At 44.1% G+C, this 16,824-nt stretch overlaps 3 protein-coding genes across 5 annotated transcripts in view; 1 reads left to right on the top strand and 2 right to left on the bottom strand.

Annotated features, from left to right (window-relative positions):
- Positions 1-3,110, top strand: part of mdh1b (malate dehydrogenase 1B, NAD (soluble)) — a 4,692-nt gene extending 1,582 nt beyond the window's left edge. The window contains exons 3-10 of one of the 2 annotated variants that reach the window (XM_050063760.1): positions 460-594; positions 676-818; positions 896-1,064; positions 1,140-1,473; positions 1,547-1,688; positions 1,947-2,122; positions 2,207-2,346; positions 2,976-3,110. In XM_050063760.1, coding sequence (XP_049919717.1) covers positions 460-594; positions 676-818; positions 896-1,064; positions 1,140-1,473; positions 1,547-1,688; positions 1,947-2,122; positions 2,207-2,346; positions 2,976-3,032 — 1,296 coding nt within the window. In that variant the 3' untranslated portion in view covers positions 3,033-3,110. The remainder of the gene's footprint in view (positions 1-459; positions 595-675; positions 819-895; positions 1,065-1,139; positions 1,474-1,546; positions 1,689-1,946; positions 2,123-2,206; positions 2,347-2,975) is intronic. The other variant, XM_050063761.1, reaches the window with a different exon arrangement.
- A 3-nt stretch (positions 3,111-3,113) lies between these two features.
- Positions 3,114-10,543, bottom strand: retreg2 (reticulophagy regulator family member 2). The gene is made up of 9 exons (XM_050063759.1): positions 10,225-10,543; positions 9,630-9,733; positions 8,446-8,476; positions 8,008-8,137; positions 7,656-7,740; positions 7,423-7,560; positions 6,985-7,073; positions 6,486-6,621; positions 3,114-6,367 (listed from the first exon to the last, which is right to left on the bottom strand). The coding sequence occupies exons 1-9, from the start codon at positions 10,476-10,478 to the stop codon at positions 5,562-5,564; spliced, it is 1,773 nt and encodes a 590-aa protein (XP_049919716.1). The 5' UTR covers positions 10,479-10,543; the 3' UTR covers positions 3,114-5,561.
- Positions 10,544-12,140: 1,597 nt separating this feature from the next.
- prkag3a (protein kinase, AMP-activated, gamma 3a non-catalytic subunit) lies at positions 12,141-16,209 on the bottom strand. Of its 2 annotated transcripts, none has more exons than XM_050063294.1 (13): positions 15,716-16,209; positions 15,515-15,569; positions 15,323-15,423; positions 15,157-15,238; positions 15,021-15,079; positions 13,754-13,814; positions 13,612-13,666; positions 13,387-13,513; positions 13,129-13,294; positions 12,997-13,034; positions 12,742-12,888; positions 12,475-12,666; positions 12,141-12,364 (listed from the first exon to the last, which is right to left on the bottom strand). In XM_050063294.1, the coding sequence occupies exons 1-12, from the start codon at positions 15,731-15,733 to the stop codon at positions 12,550-12,552; spliced, it is 1,026 nt and encodes a 341-aa protein (XP_049919251.1). In that variant the 5' UTR covers positions 15,734-16,209; the 3' UTR covers positions 12,141-12,364; positions 12,475-12,549. The 2 variants fall into 2 exon arrangements, with proteins under 2 accessions (XP_049919251.1, XP_049919252.1); XM_050063295.1 differs by having other exon boundaries at positions 13,769-13,814.
- Positions 16,210-16,824: the final 615 nt, after the last annotated feature.

Genomic DNA, 16,824 nt, shown 5'->3' with positions numbered 1-16,824 from the left:
ACAAAATGACTACAAAGAGACACAAAATGTGTACAAAGAGACACAAAGCAGCTACACAGGGACACAAAACAACCACAGGGAGACACAAAATGACTACAAAGAGACACAAAATGACTACAAAGAGACACAAAATGTGTACAAAGAGACACAAAATGACTACAAAGAGACACAAAATGTGTACAAAGAGACACAAAGCAGCTACAAAGAGACACAAAACAACCACAGGGAGACACAAAATGACTACAAAGAGAAATTATCATACAAACAGCCATAAAGAAAACAGAGAGAAGCAACAAAGTCTGTGTTATGGAAGCACAGCTCCCTATATCACAAAATTGACCAATGCATGAATAAACCAGGTTTTCACCTGGGGTGTCTCACCATACATTACAAATCATCAGCATATTCTCCTGTCACTTATTTGCCACCTCAGCGTGACCTCTCACTGGTCTCTGGCAGGACTGGCTGGAGGCCACCTGCAAGAGGAATGGCTGGAAACACCATCAGTCTCCTCTGATTTGGAGGGAACTGGTGGACCAAGGGGGCAAAGGGATGCTTTTGGGGGGTTTCAGTGACTTCCTAGAGCACTGTCAGGTGGGTGTTTGTTAGGTTTCCTTCATTAAAATAACCCCTAAACTTCCATACCTTACCATACCATAACCCATGGTTGTGTAGGAGTACTACAGCATCACATCAGACATGGGTACAGACATGATGCTGAGTGTTGCGGCAGAGAACCTGGAAACCAACGTGAATCTTATAGCAGAGGAGCAGTATCGTGTCAGTCTTATCAAACCCCTTCACATATGGATCAGCAGGTGGGTTCGTAAGGGTTTTTATTTTTGTGAGCATTTCTAATGTGTGTCAGCGGACAGATTTTTACACACCTCTCCAGTGCTCTCAGCCCGACGTGCAGCTTCCTGATCCCCAACCTGCTGTCTGCTGAGGTGTTCCCACACGTTTCGACAATCAGCCTCCACCTGCTGGACCTGGAGGGAGATGAGGAGGGATTGCAGTGGCTGAAGATGGAGACGGAGGACCTGGCACTACATCTGCTTCATCAAGTATATTTGTTTGTTTTTTAGAATTTTTAAACCATATCAGAAGGACAGTAGTCATTGAATTATATTCATCCACAGGTGACTATTCATACAGATCTGGAGCAGGCCTTCCAAGAAGCGGACGTCATTCTGCTGCTGGACGAGTGGTGGTGTGATGTCACAGGGAACGACGAAGACATGAAGATAAAGGTGATCTCAGACAGGTACAGAGAGTACGGACGGTTGATCGACACAAGAGCCAAAAAGGACGTGAAGGTAATCGTGTCCGGCGACTCGTTCGTCAACCTGAGATGCTCGCTTCTTGTGGACAACGCGCAATCCATCGACAGCCACCAGTTCGTCACCCTGGCAACACAGCTGGAGAACGAAGCCAAGGCAATCATTGCGAAGAAGCTGAGAGTGAAGACTTCAGGTAGTATTCAGGTACCTACTGTATGTGCTTACTTTCTATGCAAGATTATTGACCTCTACCTCTTCTGCTCTAGATGTTACAAACGTCATAGTGTGGGGGAACATCAGTGGTAGTTTCTACATCGACCTGCAGAGGGCGAGAGTTTTCAACTATGACGGGGCAATCAAAGGCCCGGCTTTCTTTTCCCAACCAGCCAGAAAGATTCTCCATGAAAGGTTTGTCACACAGAACAGAATTTCAATAAGTAAGTGTGTGCTTTAAACCCTAGATTAATGGCTTATGTAAATTCCTTGCATGGATTCTATTGGTTAACTCCACCCATCTGCCCACCAAACCGTACCCTGCCGTGACTTCTATCTGTGCCAGTGTTGATTGCACAGTACATCTGGCTCGGCAATCTCACTGCTGTGATCATAAACATCCCACCATGCAGGGAGATGCCAAAAACTCAATAATCTCCTTCTCTCTTCCAGGAAATGGTTGGAAACAGACTTTCAAGACTTGGTGCGCCGTCAGCGTGCAGCTGTGGCTTCAAAGACGTGCCGAGCAGCTGCCATGTCGCTTGCCAACGGGATCCTCGCGATCCTCAAGGCTTGGAACGGCATTCGTGGTCCAGATGAGGTCCTGTCTGTGGGTGTACTTTGCCCAGGTGATGACACAACATGATTTTAGACATTGATTTTGGCTGACCAAGCTGGGTGTTGAAATGTGATTTGTCTTTGGGTACTGGCAGGTGACTACGACCTCCCAGATGGCATTGTCCTCTCAGTGCCTGTGACTTTCGCAGATGGTAAATGGTCTGCGCTGTTTGATGTGACCGTTGGAGGCAAGCTGAAAGAGAGGCTTCAGCTTTCTGCAAGTGAACTCAGGCAGGTAAGTGAAGTTGCACAACACAATCTGTTATTACAATTTAAAGGAGCAGTGTGTAGGATTTAGTGCCATCTAGTGGTGAGGACTGTACAAAACACGACCAGCTACAACTTCTCCCGGTTATGATTTCTTCAGTGCTTGTTGTTGAGGAGGTTTTAACGGGAGCTGAATTATCCGCAGAGGTCTTTTCATCTCTAAAACAAACAGACCTTGGAATTTAAACCGGTAAAAACACCTAATAAAGCAAATTTTACTTGAAAAATCAGCGTTTTTCTGACACTGGCTCATTGCGGAGTGGCTGCTAACTACGGAGGGCAATGCGAAAACACGAAAACGCAAACATCCCGATCTAGAGCCAGTGTTTGGTTTGTCCTTTCTGGGCTACTGTAGAAACATGGCAGTGCAACATGGTGATCTCTGTAGACAAGGACCTGCTCCCTACGTAAATATAAACAGTTCATTCGAAAGAAAAAAAAGAAAAAGTTCTTATTTTAAGGTGATTATAAATGAAAGAAAATGTACTTATGATATTTTTGCCAATATATCCCCATAAATCCTACACACTGGACCTTTAAAAATTTGACATTTTCAAAGTGTTTCTAAGGTGCTAACAGGTATTCTTCTTTTCCCAGGAAAAAGAATTTGCATCAGGAAATTACATGATTTTAAAGAACGAAGAAGACAATTGAAAGATGTTAAAGAGAACAACATCACGTGACAACACAAAAATGAACAAAGGAAATAATTCAGATGAATCTCAGTTCCACATCTCAAGTTTGTTTCAGTTTGTCCTTTTATTCTCTGGCTTTCACATGTGGTGTTGCAGTTTTGTTTTACCAGTTTTTAATGACAATAAATCTCCGCTTTGTGAAACTCGTCTGTCGCTGTTATATTTTTTTAGATGTAAAAGATCAAACTGAGTACTTTATGGAAAAAGGAGAAATTAGAAAATATATTCCTTTTTTAAAATTGTACAGTTCAGTAAGTGCCTTTTTTTTTTATATATATATAATTCAAGAAGCGGTATTTTGAAGCATAAAACACACTACTACCATACACAAACTAGTCTGTTAATATCCTTCACTAAATCTGATGTCATCACTGTAGTTGCCACCCATTTCCATTTACAGCTGGGCAGTCTTTTAAAAATGAGGATACATCAAAACCTTTCTTCCCCTTCGTCGCTCATTAAATATTAAACAAACGGAATTAACGGGCTCTTTATTATCTATTAAAATTGACTTTTTTTCTCACAAATTGTGCAGTACTTTGTCAGCTGACAACAGAGAGTGCTGTTTTTACATGCAGAATATACACGTTCCTTTGAGCATTTCTACACTATACACAAGGAGGCGTCGACTGAAAAAGGTAAAGGTTAGTACAAATACAGTGCACTACGACAAGTCTGGGAATGGACACATATTCTGCGATGTCATATTCATTTTGTACAACCCACCCCTGAGATTTGGATGCTGAGTGGTTTACAAAAGCAAAACCGGCCTCTTTATACAGCCGAGCGTAGGTTCTTTCCATCGTGTCCAGAACGTTTGACAAATCCCCAGCAGTGGCCACATACATAATGTGTCACAGAAACAAAATCTGCTCCAGGAAAAGTAACACTCCTCAAATATTGACCTCAAATATTGATCATGGTAGATACATGCGTGATGCATGGCATGCATGGACTTGTCGTGGCACAAAGGTTATTTGGTAAATATACATATCCCAGTGATGACTATACATGTAACAAATAGTTGGGTATAGACGGGGCTATCTAACAAGCAGTGAGCGTAGATCGAGAATAAATTCTACGTCATGTGGGCCAATTACATGTAGATGTATGGAATTGTTTCCGCAAGTACAAATAAAAATGAGGCGTTTATCACAAAGAGAAAATTCAGGAACATGTCTCGTCATGTATGTGTTTGGGCCAAGATCGACTGCTTGTCGACATCCAACCATGTCAAAGATTCCGTTTCCAGGCAACAAGTGAAAGACCACTCATGACCGAATGCTTCAATCCGAACCATAGACTGTATAATGAGGATAGACGATATGACAGTGCCCTGAAAGTGAAGCCGAAACATCCAAGGCTATCCAATGAAGCCTGGGACGCGATCTTTGTCCAATGGGAGCTATGGGGTACGACTGAGATTTCTACCATCGTGAATTTGCGTTCCCTAGAATAGCGAAGGAATGACCCGCCCTGCTCTCCCTATGGCTGGCTAGCACTCACTGCCTTCAATGGATGGATTCGTTGGGTTTAGGGAGAGGAGTAAGATCAGTTCGGGTAAGGTGAAGAATAAGGCAGAGTAAGGCGGGCCTTTCCCTCAACTACTGCACAGACCCTGGCTCCAAATGCTGTTGCCAGAACAAGATGGTTGCAGCTGTATCTGGGATATTTTGGCTTCATTTTTGTACACTTTGACACATCGTCCATCCTTACATACAGTCTATAGTCCAAACTGTAACTTTGGTGGGAAGGATTAAGTGAAGGATAACACTATGATTTATTAACTCTGGGAATATGCAACTACATTTTCAACCCGGACGCTCATGGTGTCATCATTAAAACAATTCCCATACAATCATTACCGGCAGCTGAAGGGATTCAAATCGCTGTTAAACTCCCCTGCTCATCTCAACGATAAAGTTTCATCGACTGACTGTTAAATTAAATAATTTATAGCATATATTAATCGTTACATAATCCAACATTTCAACTCTTCATAACACCATCTAGATAAACATCTGAATGAAAACAAGGTGGAGAGGTGAAGCTCGCTGCCACGGTAGAAAATAAAGGCATCATTATTCTGACAGACTGAACAGGTTTTTCACTACACAGTAAGAAATGTGCTTGCCAGTTAATCAAGCAGATTTCAATGTTAGATGATCGAGCGAAAGCAGATACAAAACGCTTTGCAAACCCCTGACGATAATGATGTCTCTATAACGGTTCACTCGAGCCAGTTCTGCCCTGAAGCTGCCCTCACTGAACTCTACTGCGAATGGTACCGAGGCTGAACAGACCTTTGTGATGAGAGCACAACGCACCGAGTAATCTCAACCATATGCCACACAATCACTAACCAACAGTATTAAATGCCAAACTCTTTGATAAATGTTTTGTATATAGCGGTATGTATGGATATAATGCAGGTCTAACGTACAAATAAAAACAAAACAGTTGGGGGCAGGGGGAGACAACGGGGAAGCTATGACTGTGGTTGATGCTGAAGAGACGGAGGTGTCTCTGGAGCTCCTGAGGCTCCTCCCACCACCTGTCTGTCAGACATGAGGTCCAACCCCTCATCCAACTGCTCCAGTTCACTTTGGTCCAGAAGCTCAAAGTCCTCTTCCTCAGTCGGAACTAGTGTGTCGTCAGGCATCTCCTCGCCGGTGCCACTTTCTGTCGTGATCGCCTCATCCAGGTCGTCAGCCCCCGACGCGCCTATTGTAGTAATTGTAGTGTTAGCAGTGGTGGTGGTGGGTGGGGTGGAGCTCTCTAGAACGCCCGGTGGGGTTTCAGTAGGAAGGAACTCAGCCAGGGAGGGCTCCTCGCTGGCCTCGCTGGAGCGCAGCAGCGCTGACAGAGTGTTTTGCACCACAGTGGAGATGGCTGTGCTCACTATCTCCTCGCTCAAGGCCTCCAAGGACTGCTGTATACCCTGGGCGACTGCCGCTTCCTTCTCGTCTCCCTCCTGCCTCCCTGATCCCTCCCCTGCACCTGGCGTGAGCAACACGCCCTCCTCGCCCCCAGGTGGTCGTCCATGTCCGTTGAAGTGTGTGTTCACAAAGTGGAGCGGAGACGCCAGGTGCTGGATGAGGAGGCTGGCGGGGCTTAACGGTTCTCCCTCTGGTTGAGCGCCAGCCTGCGCCCCGTCTGCTTGGCCGGGACCTCGCAGAGGGAAGTGGAGCAGGTTGTGCTCGATGGATGGGAACTCCTCGACTGAGGGGAACTCGGGGAGATCCCGCAGGTAGGACTCCTCTGGGTCACTGTGTAAACTCTGCTGGTCCAGGTCTGTAGTAGAGAGGAGACAGCAAAAACTGAGTCAAGTGTTTGAGCAAAATATAAAGTACAGAATGAAAAGTTTCTAGTTGAATGTTGTCGCAATAAATATTGAATAGCGATGGTTTACCTTCAGAGACGTCAGTGAGCTGCGGAGTGGTGGCCCTGGACACGGAGAAGCCTCCACTCTCCAAGATGGATGCCTCCTCGTCCGACAGCTCGGAGTCTGTGATGGCCATCGCCAGAGCTGTGGTCTTCACGTCCACCTGAGCCGACAAAACCACAGCGTTACATCACTGCTAAAACACAACTGTACCTCCATCTCTCTTTGACCATTTATACTAAAATTTTAAGGTTTAAACTGCAGGTCTGAGTTCATTCCACAGACGTAGCATTGCGACTGAATACCTGACATTACAGCAAATGCATACATCCTACAGTTACACTAATGGAATGTGGTCGTACTTGAAACATATACTGCTTGAAGCTATTTACTACACCACACTGTCGAGCTCCATTTCCACTCCAGCCTAAAAAAACCCCCCACTACTCCTCACAGTATTACTGCATAACAGCCTGCCCTATGTGACAGTGTTATGTGGGTTGAGTTTTCATGCGTGTCTCCGTACCGTCGGAGCGAAACAGGACAGCTCCTCCTCACTCTCACTCTCCGTTTCAGCTCTTGGCTCGTCGCCCTCCTCCATCTCCTTCTTCACCTCTGTTCAAACACACATACACACCTTTAAAATGTCACCATGGACAACATAATGCATGTCAGTAAATAACCGTAGGAGCTGAGACAAAGACAGAACGGGTACAAATGTAACCAGAGCAACTTATAATCACACTTCCTTATTAGTCAGTACTGCTCTATTTACACAGTTGTCCAACACGTGGATTTACAATCAGGTTGGGTGTCAGTAAGAGGAAAAAGAAAGGTGATCTACATTGAGTCAGGCTCCTTGTGTCTGTCGTCGCATGCTTAACTCCGGTATTAATGTTACAAACACAATAGTGAAATAATAGCTGCACACGCTGCAGCCTCAAGGCCTCACAGCAGCACTCACTCCTCTTGTCGTGCTTGCGGTGCTCCGTATCTCCCTTCATGCTGTAGTCCAGCTTCATCAGGATCGGCTCCAAGCCCGTGTACATCCTCTGGATCAGCTCGTGGTACACCACCAGCGGCCACAACAGCACGCTCAGGACTGCGCAGGTGCACAGAGAAACACAATGACAACTTTACACTGCTTGTTTTCTTCACAACAGCTCATTTGCGTGAATAAGCCAAGAGGTGACTCACCAATAATGTAGGAGATCATGATTCCTGGTACATAATGACCGACCACGGCGAGTACAAAACAGCCGCTGCACATCATCACACAGAACTGGGGAAAACAGAATGGGTAAGAGGAATTAGGCTATCACGCCTTTATGCTATGAGGAGAACAAAATGAGGACGTGGAAGCGTGTTATCTCTGCAGGTGTGTGGTGTGTTTGTGCATGATAAAGGAGAATGTCAGTGGCGGCCGCAGCACCTGCTGAGATCACTCGATTGCGTCATGCCTTGCAGCTTCAAATATTTAGTTTAATTTAAGGTGAATTTGCAACATTCCTTGTCTCGTGTTTAACCGGGCAGAGTCAGAGTGCCGTACCTTCCCATGATTCTGACGTTTGTACTGCAGCATCTCCTGCAGGTACAGGCAGTAGGTCAGGTAGCTCTCAGCCAGGTGGTGGCTCAGCTCAGGGATACTGAGCAGACGCTGCTCTCCGCTCATCGTGTCACTGTTACAAACAAGAAAACACACATACACACGGGAAAGAGTGACAAAATTAACTCTAATCCGTACTTGAACACAACACACTGATGAACACAAGTACGACAGACTGGACCAGACTGGTCGCCTCAAATTATTTCTAATTACATGGTGTGATATGAGACTGAAATGCCACAAACATAAAGACAGACTTCACACTGTTGGAATTTATCAGATGCTCTCACTTTAAATTACTTCAGGATATGAAGATACAAGAGACGTGTTATGAAGACACTTTATTACAAGTAATCTGTTTATTATGTACACACTACAAACCTTTGTACAAGGTGAGCCTCTGCATGTTGAACTGCAGTAGGAGAAAAACACACAATCAGCAGCAGATCATGAGAGAAAAGTTGCGTTTTAGCAAACAAGTTTTTCAAGATTAGAGCCTCGAGTGGTAAAAGGTGTGTTGTTTTGTCATTATCATTGTGCCTGTGAGCCTTAGAGCATAAAAGAAGTGTAGGTAGTGTGTTTGATTACATGTTTTGTAGTTTAAAATCAAGCAATTCCAAACTGGTTATGAATGGGAAAACCTTAACTTGACCACAATGTCATCAGGTATGCATTACACTGCTGATGATTCTCAAACGTTTTGTCTTTCAGTCAAAGTTCAGCTCGAGTCTTTCCCACCTTGACAAGAAATAGCGTGTTAAAGGGACAGTCCAGATTTTTTTGAAGTGGGGTTATATAAGGTACTTATCCACAGACAGCATGTTACACACAGTAGATGTCAGTCAGCACACCCCCAGTTTGGAGCCGCAGGCTGGAGTCTGGCACAGAAGCTAAGCAATGTACTGCTGTGGATGGGGGCCAGCAATAAAACGTATTTTAGCGACCTAAAAAAAATCAGCACCACTTTAAGAATATGCCATATTTAAAAACTATTCAATGCTTTACCTTTCCATCGAACAGTCCTTTCCAACGTGGAAGACATTAAAAGCTTCAGTTCCCCATGTATGATCTTGTCAAAGCCACCAGACTCCATTAAAAGCAGTAATTTGTGTAGTAGTTTGTGTTATTGTGTGACTTTAGTGAATACAAACTAAGCTTTTTAAACACCAAAGTCGCACAGACACACAAAAAAAAACATTACAAAAAAAAATAAAATACATTTTGAAGCTGACCCCTCCACAGCAGTGATCGTTTATCTTCCATGTTGGACACCAGCCTGCTTCTCCAAACTGTGGGGGTGCCAACTGACATCTATGGAAAAGTGCCTCATACAACCCCACTTCAAAAAATCTGGCCTATCCCTTTAATGCAAATTGAATAAATCATCTAAGGCAGATAAGCACACATAGAGTAAACACTGTCATGGCAGGCTTCTCCTTCCTCATGAAAGCACCGTGCTACACAAATATAGATCATAATTGGCTCAGCGACGGTAAACATTTGCTTAGGCAGTGAGTGACACAGCCTGAGGACCAGATTCAAATTACATAAAGGCCTGGGCTCACCAGTGATCATGGGCAACTTGGGCTTCCATCTCTCCAGCAGCATCAGTCCCAGCAGGGACACACTCAGCAGGAACAGAGGCCGCAGGGAGGTGGATGACAGGAGCCTGTGGAGACACACACGTAAACAGCCTACCAGTTAGCTTAAGCGCTTAAACATACATATAAAGCCAGGAAATTAAACCAAACACATCCACACAGCACCTGTGTTAGCAGGCTGTCACTGACAGCTGGCTAACAAGGCCTGGCCCCTGAGCATGACATGAGCGTTTAAGCTAAACAAAACTAACGGGTGTAACAACTCAAAAATAACTGTCGTTGCCAGTGTTGACAGCGCCATGTTGTTTTACCTGATCGTGTTTAATGTATGACGTCAAATTAGCTGTCAAAAATTAAGTTTGAACTGCCTTGCATGCTAGGTTAGCATTAGGCTAACGACGTGGGATTAGCTAACTTATCTTGACATTCACTGATAATATCCTCGCTGTTAGCTTGCTAGCACTGTTAGCCTGCTAGCTAGCTACTAGTGTTCAGTGTAGCCACGTACAGGTGTTTAAACAAAATGGAAACGTGATTAAACACGGACTCGGACGGTTACCAGAATAGCGTGTTGAGTGTGAGGGCGACAGAGATGCTGTACAACGGCCTCTCCCACACCAGCAGCCTCTGCACCCACAGCAGCAGCGGCTCATACTGCGATAGCCAGCCCTGGAGACGCTCCCGCAGACGGACTAACTCCGGGTTCCCGTCCCCGCAGACCTGCTCCGATGACCCCGCGGGGAACAGAGCCTCCAGGCCGACCGAAGAGGAGGTAACCGAGGGGCGTCTTCTGGCCTCCTCTCCGCTCGCCATGTTTCCCCCACTTTGTTATGTTGTTTTGGATATCACGGGGTATGTGGAAAGATCAGCGTCAAGGGTGACGGATTTAAAGGAAAAACGGAACTTCCGGTTGTACTTTCACAATAAAAGAGCCTATACGACGGATACTCAAAGTATCAACGCGGAAATGATGATTGTGACTTTTAAAACTAAAAACCATCTATATTCTACACATTTAGTATAATAATTAGTAACCTCTCAGTTTAATTTGGTTTAGATTTTATGTCCGGTTGGTCTAATTTACTTTGAAGGTTATCACAATTTCCGGCCTTACTCTTTATCATTTCCGGCAACTTGATGTACCAATGACACAGATGGGCGGACGAGAAAAAAAAAAGTATAGTCACGTGTTTCCTTGTTTACTGTATAGAGAGAGTGGGTGAAAGCCCAAGTGTACCACCGTGTGGATAGACATACTGCTGCATGCATGACATATCACCACCAGTGCTACAATAACTTCTTCTACTACTATACAGATATATATGTATGTATATACACCAATCAGCCAAAACATTACAACCACTGACAGGTGAAGAGAATAACTTTGATTGTTCTGCTGGGAAACCTTTGGTTCTGGCATTCATGTGGATACCACCTGACGTGTTCCACCCACTCAAACACCGTTGCAGACCAAGTACCCCCCCTCATAGCAACAGTACTCCCCAATGGCAGTGGCCCCCCAGCTGGATAATGCACCATGCCACACTGCAAACATCGCTCAGGAACGGCCCAAGAAATATGACAAAGACCTCAAAGTGTCAACCTGGTCTCCAAAATTCCCCAGATCCCAATGTGAATGAGCATCTGTGGCACGTGCCATTAACCCACCTCACAACCCACTGGACTAAATGGATCTGCCGCCAACGCACTGGTGCCAGACACCACAGGACACTCCCAGAGATCCTGTGTCAAGGGTCAAGTCCGATCCAAGGAGGCCCCACCTTGGATTAGGGGTACATCTGGGGTACCGGTACATCACAAGAATCCTTGAGCAGATTGGGACCTGGGAAATTTAGACGCCAGGTTGACACCTTGAGTTTTTCATCACGCTCCATGGGCCATTTCTAAACAGTTTTTGTAGTGTGGCATGGTGTTTTTTTGTGCTGGGGTGCCACTGCCATTGGGGAGTACTGTTACCATGACGGGGGGTACTTGGTCTGCGACGGTGTTTTTTGAGTGGGGGGAACACCTCAGGTGGTATCCACATGAATGCCAGAGTCAAATGAATGGTCGAGTCTAAAGTCCTAAATTTGTGACTTCAGTCCATGTCATGGGACCAAGGTCCACACCTTTGGATATGATTGATAGATAGATAGATAGATAGATAGACTGGCACCTCTCCAGCTACCACTCCACACTCCATATCTGGTCTGGATGGGGTCTTGAACTGGCAACCTTCCAGTTCCCAACCCAAGACCCTATGGACTAAGCTACTGCTGGCCCGAGTTAGGACTAGGATATATAGGACAGGATAGATAGGGCCAAAGCCTATGCAGGTCTACTTCAATTCCCATTCTCTCTTTATATATATGAGCATACTCCAGCCATAGTCCACACACTGTATTTCTCCAGGAAATGTACCATAAAAAGGCCACACCTGCAAGTTTTGATACAAATGTTTAATACAGAAATATACAGTATTGCGTAAACACATCACATATCAATTTGGTCAAATGCAGCCAATATGGACACTGTGCTGGAGACCTGTAGAGATTCATTACATCAAGGTCAGCTCACTGTCCTTTACTGTTACTTGAACACAGCACATAGATCACAGATGACATCTCAACGTAAACAGCAGGGCAGCCAGGGGGTTTTATTTCCTCTTGTGCTCTCTCATTTAAGCCACAAGTTGATCTCTGAAAGACATCAGATAGATAGACTGACTGACCCCTAAAAATGCTCTCTGAGTTTTCATTAAAAGTTAAAATACTTAGCCTGTCCTTAAAAAAGGTGCTTGAGAGCCTACCTGGCTGGGTGCATGGCCAGGACTCAGGTCTAAGCAGGTGGTAGAGGAGGGAAGTCGACCCTCCGTCCCATGTTGTTAGGACAAAAGGGCATCAATACCTGCAGGGGTTAAGACCATGGCCTGCAGCAAGTCAGACAAAGAGATGATGCCCTTGACCACATCAGCTCTGTCCACCAGGACCAGCCGATGGACCTGGGTTGAGGAGGATAAAACATTGGAAGGCCATTCTCACATTGAAAACCAAACTCTTTCAAAGAAACAATCTACCTCAGCTTTGACTATACGGTCTATGATTGTCTCCAAGGTTTCGTCAGGGTAGCACTTGATGACTCCCTCGATGAAACATGTGCGCCTACGAACGGCCTCGTGCATAGGCATGTCCAGATTGTTGTAAATCTTCTGCGCTGCTAGATTCTGCAATGGAACAAACAGATACCCAAGTATTGGAGCAGGTGTCAGCAAGCAATGCTATGACATGGACTTAACTATACTGTAGAGACATAGTAGAAACATAATACTTACAATCACATCAAATCTTGCGTAGAGTGACACCACTCTGCCTGAGAAAACAAAATGTTGGATGCTGTAGTGCTAGGATACTTTTGGAAAAGTATTTAACTGGTAAGCTGTATAGTAAACACAGCTCTGTAATACCTTGTTCGTCCACCACAGGCAGTGCAGACACCCGCCTTTCCACAAAAATGGAGAGGGCGTCGTAAAGTGTTGCTGTTTGCTGAACGGTAGCGATGTTCCTGAAAGTTCCAATCCCAAGCTCCTGGATCTGTTTCCCAATGAACGCAGGTTTGGGTACTTTTTTCCCCTGAAAACATCCACAGTGGAAGAACGTTGGAGTTGGTGCGGTCCTTTTTTCACAGCAAAAATAAACCACATGCTAAACATCTGCTTGCTCACAAATATATGGAGGAACTTGAGGATCCTTTTGTGGGTGAGAATGTGTAAGACGTTTCCAGACTGTGGATTGATGACCGGCAGCCTGTGGATCTTATATTTAAGTAAGGAATAGATGGCATCAAAGAGGCTGAGAGGAAAGAGTGGGAGAGTTAATTTACTGCCAGATGATGAGAACATAAACAATTCAAATAATATCAAAGATTGCATCTGAGAGTGTGCACTCACCTGGCCTCTGGGGTAATACTGATGAGGAAGTGATTGGAATGCGGTAAGTAGACATCTAGACACAAGAAGAGAGAGAACTCTAATGAGAAATTCAGAGATGTGTGCGCAGAAAGAATAACGCTGATCAGTGCTGGTTATTTACTTCGAAAGAAATCACCTCTCCATGTCTCAATCTTGTGGCTCTCCAGCTCGTACATTTGAACCTTTAGAGGGGAAACCCAACGTCAAGTTATGCGTCAGTGATTACACATTAAGGACAGGTCAAAAAATATTGCAACCTATGAAAAATCTTCCACCCACTACGTTGCTTTACAACTATCTAATAAAAAGATATGGTGTCGAATAAAAATGTCTGATCTATAATAATTATACTATCTTGAAAGAATACTTCACCCACAAAATGGCCACCTGTAAAACAGTTGCTCAAACCATATTACCTTGAATTCATGAAGAAAGTTTGTCTTGCATGCCTCTGGTGAACGAAGAATCCAAAAAAGAGACATTCTTCATGTTTTCTTAATTTTCAAGTTTTTATCCCACAAAAAAAAAAGATATAAACCGTGTATATTTGACTTCAATTCAACCATACCTCTCCTGACGATAGAGAAACAGCTAATTTCTTGAGCAAAATACAAATCCTCCTATAAAAAACGAATCATCTATGTAAAAATCCAACAATATTTTCTGTGTCCTCAGTTTCCGGCTTTGATAAATGGTATAATTTTGTTGATTAAAAAAGCTTTTCAAACTCATTTGTGGGTTTTTGGGGTTCTGATGGTATTAAAGTCACTGTAAATACAGAATACTACCATTTAAAGTTGAGTATCCCTCCCTAAAGTAGTGATGTCCAAATGAAGCTTCATGAACCACCATCTAGTGGGTTCATGAAGCTTCATTTGGACATCACTACCCCAAAGCCAAATCAAAAACCATAACTCCCTTTCCAATGCTTCCATTTATTCTGCAGTGCCTCCCCGAACTTTTTAAGAAGAGGAAGAAGTTCAGTACCTTGGAGGCAAAATGGCACCTCTCCAGCTACCAGTCCATGCTCCATATTTGTTCTGTATGGGGACTTGAACTGGCAACCCTCCAGTTCCAAACCCAACTCCCTCCGCCCCAAGAACCACCTCCTTACCTCTCATGACCCTTACCTCGCATGATGACTGGATAAATGAGACTTGGATGATACTGCAAGAGTTGTGCGAGAACTTGTAAATGGATAATTTTGCTGTTGATAAATGTGGACCGTGATTACTTTAATTCTTTGCGGATGTTCGCCTTTTTTGGATTCTCCGTTCACCGTGGAGGCACAACCTTTTCTTCACAACTTCAAGGTAACACACAGTGAGCAACTGATACACAAGCCGGTCATTTATGCAAGTAATAAATGGCTTTAAACTTATGCTCACCATTGGAGACTTGTAATAGCAATGGAGTATGTTGATGAAATCTGTAATCGTCAGCATACCTGTGAAAGAAACGGACTTATGTTCCCATTATTGACCAATACTTCCCTGTGGCTATCCCATTGATCCCATGTCTTACCCACAAATCTCTGTCGCTTGCTGTCCCATAAAGGCGCAGCCCTCAAGCCGTTTGCCACCAGAGCAAAAAAGGCCTTCTTCACCTTTTGGAAGTCATAAATTCACACAGTCAGACGGAGGGTTTACAAGCCAAGAATGCCAACAGTGATTCAAGCTGCATTTCTTACTGGTAGTGTGGTATCAAATATGACCAGTTTACAGCTGGTTGGAATGGCGTCATAGCAGCTGTGGCTTTTCATGAAATTCATGTAGACTGTGGCATCAGCCTCTGTGAGGAGTCACATATTAGAGCAGCTGATCACACATGCATACACACAAACGCATGGTTACAATAACACATCCATGTTCTTGCACCCTACCATCGTTCGTCGTACCTTGTTTCTGTATTTGCTGCTTCTTTCCTTGGAGTGACACCTGCAACAGAGCGAGTGAAACATTCTCCACATGACATTGTCAGGATAGTCTGAAATCCAAAAGGCTGCTCATTTCCGTGGCTCCAATGATACTTTAACTCCACACACATGCTTTATAGTTATATTCAGTCCAAAGTGACACTTCACCTGTGAGGGAGGCTCCATTATTCTGTTGTGTGTCCATGAAAAAGTTGATTTCAAAGCAGCAAACTGCTCGTGAGACGCCGCTCGGTTTGTTACCCTTTCCTACAAAGCAGTTGGGTCTATATTAGGAGCTCTAAAGTGGTATGTGTCAGGCCAGGGGTGGTGGGGAGGGGTAGGACGGGCCCTGAGGGAGGGACACTCAAGGTTCTTCCAAACCCAGACATCTGCTCCCGTCTCTTTAAAAACACACTCGTCATCGCCTTGCCTTCGAGCTTGTTTGAGGAAAGCACTGGCCGTCCTTTAAACACTTACTGCCATCTCAGATCACATTAATTTGCCACCATGTGTCGGCTGCAGGGGTGGAACTCATGGCCTGGGCACGGATATGCAAAGGGCCCCACCACCTCTCCAAGACAGGAGCAACAGAATTGATGGCATTTTTTTGTCTCTTTGTAATCGATTCAGCATCTTTTTGTGGTTTTGTGTCTTTTAATGGTTGTTTGTGTCTTACTGAGTAGGGCTAGGAAATCAAATATCACAATAATTTATGTGTAAATATTTTATAAAAGCACCATTGACGGAATACCTCAATACCGATATTGTGTCAATGGTGCTTTTATAAAATATTTACACAATGAGAGTTTTGATAAACAATCATCGGTGATGTGGATATAATGAATGAGTGACTACAGGGAAATACTAGAACTAGAAAATGACATCACTGCACTGTAATACAGCCTTTAAACCAGGAAAATACATTATGATATCACAATATGACGATGTCGATAAAAGATTGATACATTGCCCAGCCCTATTGATGAGGTAATTTTTTTTGTCATTTTGTGTCTCCTTGTGGTTGTTTTGTGTCTATTTCTAGTCGTTTTTGTCTCTTTGAGGTCATTTTGTGTCTCTTTGGGGTAATTTTGTGTCTTTTTTATTGTTTAGTGGTTCTTTGTGTTTGTTGTGAGTCTCTCTGGGGTAATTTTGTGTCTCTTTGTGGTTGTTTTGTGTCATTTTCTAGTCGTTTATGTGTCTCTGAGATAATTTTGTGTCTTTGTGGTCATTTTGTGTCTCTGTGGTCATTTTGTGTCTCCTTGTGGTTGTTTTGTGTC

The sequence above is a fragment of the Epinephelus moara genome, chromosome 15, assembly GCF_006386435.1.
Source record: "Epinephelus moara isolate mb chromosome 15, YSFRI_EMoa_1.0, whole genome shotgun sequence".
Lineage (NCBI taxonomy): Eukaryota > Metazoa > Chordata > Actinopteri > Perciformes > Serranidae > Epinephelus > Epinephelus moara.
Note: the sequence above shows the minus strand (reverse complement) of the source record. Positions and strands in the feature narration are given on the sequence as shown.